Raw genomic sequence first — 7463 nt, 5'->3', positions numbered from 1 at the left:
TCCTCTCTCTCTGCCTGCCTCTCTGCCTCCTTGTGATCTCTGTCTGTCCAATAAAGAAATAAATGAAATCTTTAAAAAAAAAAAAAGAAATTAATCTGACCCTGAGTTAAACTCCTCCACATATAAAGAGCACCAGCAAATCAATAACAAAAGTAAGTGTTCAGTAAAGGGAGCTATGAGCATCACTGCTGCCATCACCACTGTTACTGTGGCAGAGTCCAGTCCTACTGGGAGAGCCACCCAAATCCTCCATGGGGAGACCCTTCAAGGACTCAGGTCCACAGCTCTGGGTTTCAGACCCTCTGCTGTGCAGCTCAGACAAGTCAGGCTCTCCTCTCTGGGCCTCCGCTTGGGAAATGGAAATGCTGAGCCCCAGGCTGCCTGCTCCTCGGGGCTTTGGGGAGCTTGGTTGTTTGAGACCAGGAAGGACGGTTAAGTTTCACAAGCTTCCCCAGATGGGAAGGAAATGAGCCTGGCGGGGGGCGGAATCAGCCTTTGTCAGAGGCAGCAGCCCAGCCTCGTAGTTCCCTCGCTGTGCAACTGTGGCCAAGCCACTTACCCTCTCTGTGCATCGGTTTCTCCACCGATCATGGGAATAGAAACAACATCAACATCTCCGGGTGGCTGTAGGACCCCTGCAGCATGGGGTGATGCGTGTGCCAGCCCCCAAGGGAGTGTGGCCTGGGACGACAGCCCCAGTGACCCAGAGCAGAGTCCCCCATGGCCCTTGAAGACACATCCCCTGCCAGCGGCAGCTGGGCTCTGGGCTGCCACGCAGGGTCTGACCCGAGCAGAGACCACTGTCACAGGGAACTTCCCGCAGGGTCTTGGGTTCGTGGTGGCTCCTCCCACTGCTCTGACCTGTCCCCACAGACACAGCGGCTTAGAATGATTTTCCCTTATTACCGAGCAGTGGGCTCACCAGGCTGACCTCTGGGGGCCAGGCTGCTGGCTGGGCCGCTCCCTCCGAGTGGAGCTGGGCTGCTGCACCCCTGCCCCACTGTCTTCGAGGCTCTGGGCCTCATCTGTAAAATGAGATCCGGAACTGGGGCGGGTCAGATATGGCCCCAAAGACGTCCCCATCCTGGTCCTGGGACCCAGGACGTCTCCCCTCCTGCAGTGGAGGGGGCCTCGTCAGGGCTGCAAGCCAGGGGTGACCCTGGGTTCTCGGGGTGCCCGGCGTCCTCACCAGGTCCTCATGAGAGGGAGGCAGAGGGCCGGGGTCCCAGAGACGGGCAGACCCCGCGCTGCCGGCGGGGAGGATGGGGGGCCGCGGGCCAGGAAAGGGCAGGAGCCGGGTCTCCCTGAGCCCCGGGGGGACCAGCCCTGCCCACCGGGGTTTTAGGACTTCCGAGCCCAGAACCATCAGAGAATTGGTGTGTGCTGGCGCGATCCACTGGGTGAGTGGGAGGCCGGGCAGCCTCTGGGGGCCGCGGCTCCTCACTCCTGTGGCTCTGCCCCACGGCACCAGGGAGGTGGGGTCACGGGGGGCCCGCAAGGTGGTGGCTCCCCCGTGAGCCCCTTCATGGCGTCCCCGCAGCTGGTGAAGTCATCTTCCCGTGGCGCCCTGGCCACGTGCTTGCTGGGCCAGAGAGGGGCTGGGGCGGGCTCCAGCCGAGCACCCGGTCCCCTTACCGCCCCGAACGAAAGGTCAGTGTCCCCTGTGCTGTTGGGACCGCTCACCAGGCTCCCCACACCAGCCAGCTGGACAGTCACCACCTCCAGCGCCCAAAGGGGGCCAGGCCGGCAAGCGACAGAGGGCGCTGTGGAGGGAGGGTGCGTGAGCCTTCCCTCGGCGAGGGGCTCAGGACGAAGCCCGAGTGCACAGCCACACGGCTGCGGCTCAGGCCACTGTTCCTGCTGTCACCCCCGTCTCTCTCGGTCTCTGCCTCCCAGGGTCTCCTCTCCATCTGCCCCACACACTTGCCAGGCTAGACACCCCCACCCCCACGCCCAGGGTGCCTCAGGCCACGACAACCCCCCAGCACTGGTCGAGGCCAGCGCACACATCCATGGTCATCGGGGCCCGGACGCCCGTGGAGCGTCTGGTGGGGGGCCATCCTGAGGGACGTGCTCTGCACCTGTGCTGGCCCTGGGGACTTGGAGGCGTGGACGGGGTGAGCCTGGAACCCCCTCCAGGTGGAAACACTGGCCCCCGTGCCTCAGTTTCCCCACCCCTGACCCCCAGCCACCCTCTTCTGCTGGGTCCTCCACGCCATGCAGGCTGATCAGTACCAGTGGGGGCCGCGGGGCCAGTGCCCCGGTCTCAGCACAGCCTCTGCCCGGGGACGTGTGTCCCGAGGCTTCCCCAGGCCCTGCTGCTAGCGCCCGGCTCCCAAGCCCTCAGAAGCCTCTGCCTTGTGGGCCGGGGATCCCTGTCCGGGTCCATGTCCTCCAGTTGGCTCAAGTGTGCATTAGCCGTGACCCCAGATCACCAGCCCACACCCCGTGTCCCTGCAGAACATCAGCACCGTGGGGCAGGGGCTGTGTCCCTGTCACAGTTCCACTGCAGGCTCCTGCCCCAGGCTGGTATACCGTCAGCACTTGATAAATGCTACCCGACAGCAACAGTCACAGGCCCCGAGGTCTGTGTGGGGCTGCCGATGGGGGGCCAGGCAGTGTGGAGGCCAGACCCCGTTCACTGACACCCCGGGAGGCAGCCGTGGGCACGGCTCTGCTGGGCGAAGTGAGGCACAGAGGGTGAGCGACCGCTGGGGTCACAGGACCCCACAGAGCCGGGTTTGTCCCCGGCAGGCAGCCCCTCGAGCCACCTGCTCTTCCCCTCGCTGCCCTGTTTCCTGACCTCCTGTGGCTTCTCGGAAGCAGCAGGGCAGAACTGGGCGTTGCTGGCAGGGCCTGGCAGACCTCTGACCACAGGCCACAGCCAGGTTCCCCCTTCCCGGGCCGTTGGTGAGGGTGGGGGCCGTGTCTTGCTGAGCTCTGGAAGGAGCCGTGGGCCTGCGTTTACCATGGGCCCCAGGGCAGGGGAGTGGGGTCGCCTGCTGCTGACCGTGGCCGTGGTCCTCACGCTGCCTCCGAGGCCCGCAGGTGAGAGCCCCTGACCGGCTGGGTCGTGGCCCCGCTTGTCTTTGGGGCCGCGGGCGGGGGTGGAGGCCCAGTCCCGGGCTTTCTGGGGTCCAGACCCCTCCCAGCATGCTTGGGGACCTTCCCCAGGCTCCCTGCCCCTGCCCATCTCGACCCGCTGGCCCCCACCGCCCCCCACTCCAGCAGGGCCCCAGCTGTCCATTCCCACCACCCCTACCCCTGCCCCATCCTGATGCAGTCCTGCCCCGCCTGCAGGCTCCTGGGGCGCCCGGATCATTGGGGGTCACGAAGTGACGCCCCACTCCCGGCCTTACATGGTGTCTGTGCAATTTGAGGGCCAGCACCACTGTGGGGGCTTCCTGCTGCGAGCCCGCTGGGTGGTCTCCGCAGCCCACTGCTTCAGCCACAGGTGAGCCCACAAGGGGGGACCCTGCCCCCACCTCCACCGCGGGGGGGCAGCTCACCTGATGGCGGGGGTGCGGCAGGGGGGGCTCGGGGTGTGAGGACCACAGCCCGGTGTCCACCCCAGCACCTCGTTCTGATGCCAACGCATGTCACTGCCCCACGATTTGTGAGCGCCGTGACTGCAGGGGGCATGGAGACGAGCAGGGTGGCGATCGCGGGGCTCTGGTCAGAGTCCCAGGGGCCACCGAGGCCCCGGTCTCGCTCTCAAGCCTCCTGCCCCGCAGGGACCCCCGCACGGGCCTGGTGGTGCTGGGGGCTCACGTCCTGCGTGCCCCGGAGCCTACACAGCAAGTGCTTGGCATCTCTGCCGTCATCAGGCACCCGGACTACCAGCCCGACATCCACGCCAATGACATCTGTCTGCTGCTGGTGAGCTGGGGCGGGGGGCGCTGGACTCTGGTCTGGCCTGACCCAGGCCTCCCCCATGATGGCCCAATGGCTACGTTCGAAAACCAGCCAGAAGGACCCCATGAGCACCCAAGTCAGGTCACATCCCTCCTCTGCCCTCCGAGCCTCCCGCTGCCTCCCCGCAGAGCCCCACCCGGGGCGGACTGAGCAGTCGGCATCTCCGCATGCTCAAACCCCCGGGGCTTTGCACAGGCCGTGGCTCCCTCCACGTCACTGCTCCCACAGACACCGCCTGGCTCTCTCCTCTCAACTCTCTCAAGTCTGCTCGAGTGCCCCCTTCTCAGGAGGGCCCCTCTGCAAGCTGCCCCTGCCCCCACCGTCTCCCCACCCCTTCCTTCTGGCCCAAAGCTCTTGGGTCACTGCCTCCACCTCCAGACTTGGAGGACAGAGGTTTTTATCTCCCTCGTGGCCATTTGCGGCCCACAGGAGGCCTGGACATTCAGAAGAGATGAGACTCTGTGGCAACAGATACTCCGACCCCTTCCCCCCCAGGCCCCTTGTGGGTTTTCTGGGCAGGAAGAAGCTCCTCCCATAAATGTGGGCTTCCCTCCCTGCCAACACAGCCTGCATCCCTTTGGCGTCCCCATGGCCCCCTCCTGCTTGGGGGCCACCCCCGTATCTCCCACTCAGGTGCCCAAATTCAATTCCAGGCACCCCAGGAAACTTAAAGGGAAAACACTTCAAACCTGCTCTCCAATGTGGAGAAAAGTCAAAACCAAGGGACACTCAGCACCACAGAAACAGGCCCCTGGGAACACCAGGTCTTGGGGTGCCGGGTTCTCTTGGCAAAAGGAGAAGGGGCAGCATGTGTCAGCGGCAAACCTCGCATGTGGATTTGCTCATCTGTGAAACCCCAAACCTGGAATCCACAGCTCACCCATCCTATTATGCAGCGGGGGAAACTGAAGCTGGGGTACGGTCAGCGGCACGGCTAAGGCTAGGGAGTGAGGACCAAAACTGGGGGCCCAAGTCATTCATTCCATAAACACTGATTGAGCGCCCCGACGTGTGCTGGGCACTGGGGTTAAAGCTGTGAACAAACAGCCCCAGGGCTTCTCCCCTTAGAGCCTCTGGTCCAACAGGGTGGCAGCTGAGTCAAAGGGCCCTGACGGGGCACAGGGGAGACCAGAGGAGGCTCCGTCCTATCCTGGGAGTCTAGGAAGTCTCCCTTGAGGAGGTAACATCTAAGCTGAGACCTGAAAGGTGGAGAGGAAAGGTGTTCCCCACCCAGGGGTGGGGCAGGGGGTGGGGTGGGGCGGGACCAGGGACCTGCCGGAAATTCATTCTGCCTGGAGGGGAGGGCCCAATGGTGAGCCAAGAGGTATTGTCCCAAGAACAACAGGGAGCCACAGGAGGCCTTCCAAGCAGGGGAGATGCTGGTTAGCAGAGCACTTCTTTCCAGCTGTGGGGGAGGCCAGTGTCCTGGTCCGAGAGGGTGAGGCATGATGGGAAGGGCCTCCTGACGGCCTGGTGATGGCTGCTACTCATTTCCGTCCTTGAGGCCAAGAAGAGACCAGGTGTCATGATGGGTAAACTGAGGCAGGGACACTGATGGGTGGTTGGGGGTAACCCTTAACTCAGAGGTTTCTCTGCAGCTGAACGCCTCTGCTGTCCTGGGTCCCGCAGTGGGGCTGCTGAAGCTGCCGCGGAGAGACGCCAGGCCACTCAAGGCTGGGGCACGGTGCCAGGTGGCGGGCTGGGGCTCCGTATCAGACTTTGAGGACCTGCCGCCCGGGCTGATGGAGGCTGAGGTCCGCGTGCTGAGCCTGGACATCTGCAACAGCTCTTGGAGGGGCCAGCTGAGCCCTGCCATGCTCTGCACCCAAAGTGGGGACCGCCGGCGGCGTGGCTTCTGCTCAGTAAGATACTGTCTCCACCCTGCCTGCCTAGGGTATGGGGAAAAGGATGAGGCCTACAGAGAGGGCTAGAGGTGGGCAGAGGCTTGGGAACTAAGTCCCAGCTCACCTTTGAGACCAGTTGAGACCACCTGACACCCTGGAAGGACAAATAATTTTCCAAGGTCACAGGGCTGTCATGTACAGCCGTGCAGGTTGTACACTGCACAGAGAGCCACAGATTTGTGTATCCATAAGCAGTGTTCAGTAGCGGGGCAGTACACATTGCAATCAAGCAGTCCCTGCTCCTGAGACCCTGTGTAGACTAAGGACAGCCCTGGCCCTGAAGCTGAGGGAGAAACTCAACCTGGAGGATTTTTTATTCCAGGCGAAGAGTATAATGATTCAAAACACAGACTCTGGATCCAAATCCAGACTGTGCCACTTCCCAGGTGTGTGGCCTTGGAAAAGTCACCTCACTTCTCTGGACCTTTTTCCATCTGTAAAACTGCCACACTAGTAGTACCTCCTTCATAGCATCAGAGCTGGTTCTAGATTACAGTTAGGGTGATGGGACTGGAGAGGGGACGGAGGGCAGAAGGCGGGAATTTTAGGGTGAGTGTTCAGGGAGGCTTCTCTGAGGGGAGCACCCTTTGAGCTGAGATTTGAAGGAGTCTTAAGGAGATCTGAGGGAAGGTATGCCAGACAGAGAGACCCATCTCAGGGCTGCCATGTACAGCAGTGCTGGTCACCTACTGCACAAATTTCCACAGACTTGTATCGTTACACCAGCAGCGTCGGGTGGGGACAGTAACGAGTCTCAAGGGTATGGAAACAGCCTAGAGACCGGAGCAAGCTTGGTTTACTTTAGGAACAGCCTGTGAGGCCGGTGGAGCCAAACCCAGGGACAGGAGGGTAGACAGGTGGGTGAGAGCGGGACGCCCACGGCCCCTGAAGGCCGCGAGTGTGGTTCCTGCTGGAAGAGCGCGAGGCGGCCATGGAAGATCTCGAGGCAGGGAGGGTCCTGGTCAGATTTGCGCATAGAAGCCCCTTCAGGGAAAGAGGCCTAGAGATAGACCTGATCTTGCCTTTCCTCCAACCCCTCAGGCCGACTCTGGGGGGCCCCTGGTGTGCAGGAACCGGGCCCATGGCCTTGTCTCTTTCTCCGGACTCTGGTGTGGCGACCGCAAGACCCCCGATGTGTACACACAGGTGTCTGCCTTTGTGAGCTGGATATGGGATGTGGTTCGAAGGCCCCCGGCCCAGCCCCCTGCCCAGGACCACTGGGTCCCTGAGCAGCCACCAGAACCACAACAGCACTGGGGATAGAGACGGGATGGCGAATGACTGCGACAGCTCCTTCCCCAGAAACCCCATGGCCTGGCAGGTCATCCACAGGCCCCCACAGGCCCCGGGGAAGCCTGGTGGGTATGGGGTTGGGGTGGGGCAGGAGACGGCATCCGTGCCAAACGCAAAGGGCCAAATGACCAAATAAAACGTTAACCGAATAACCAGACGGGACGACTCATCTCCAGGGTGCGTCCACTCCTTCGAGCTTCTCTTGTGCCTCACCGTGGCTGAGGGTCTGGCTTTGCCACTGCCTCCCTGAGTGACCTGGGGCCACTCGCTTCAGGACCCAGGCCCCTCATCAGCCTCCTGGCCTCTGCCCACGCAGTGCCCCCAACGTGGACGTCCTTCAGCCCTCAGCTA

At 62.6% G+C, this 7463-nt stretch overlaps 1 protein-coding gene across 1 annotated transcript; it reads left to right on the top strand.

Annotated features, from left to right (window-relative positions):
* Positions 1 to 2815: 2815 nt before the first annotated feature.
* Positions 2816 to 7269, top strand: PRSS57 (serine protease 57). Its single transcript, XM_032304275.1, has 5 exons — positions 2816 to 3048; positions 3301 to 3454; positions 3735 to 3879; positions 5514 to 5777; positions 6861 to 7269. Exons 1-5 carry the CDS (start codon positions 2970 to 2972, stop codon positions 7080 to 7082), a joined length of 864 nt encoding a protein of 287 aa, XP_032160166.1. The 5' UTR covers positions 2816 to 2969; the 3' UTR covers positions 7083 to 7269.
* The last annotated feature ends 194 nt before the right edge of the window (positions 7270 to 7463 follow it).

This window comes from Mustela erminea, chromosome 1 (assembly GCF_009829155.1).
Source record: "Mustela erminea isolate mMusErm1 chromosome 1, mMusErm1.Pri, whole genome shotgun sequence".
In the NCBI taxonomy this organism is placed as follows: Eukaryota; Metazoa; Chordata; class Mammalia; order Carnivora; family Mustelidae; genus Mustela; species Mustela erminea.
This window is presented reverse-complemented; position numbering and strand designations above follow the sequence as displayed.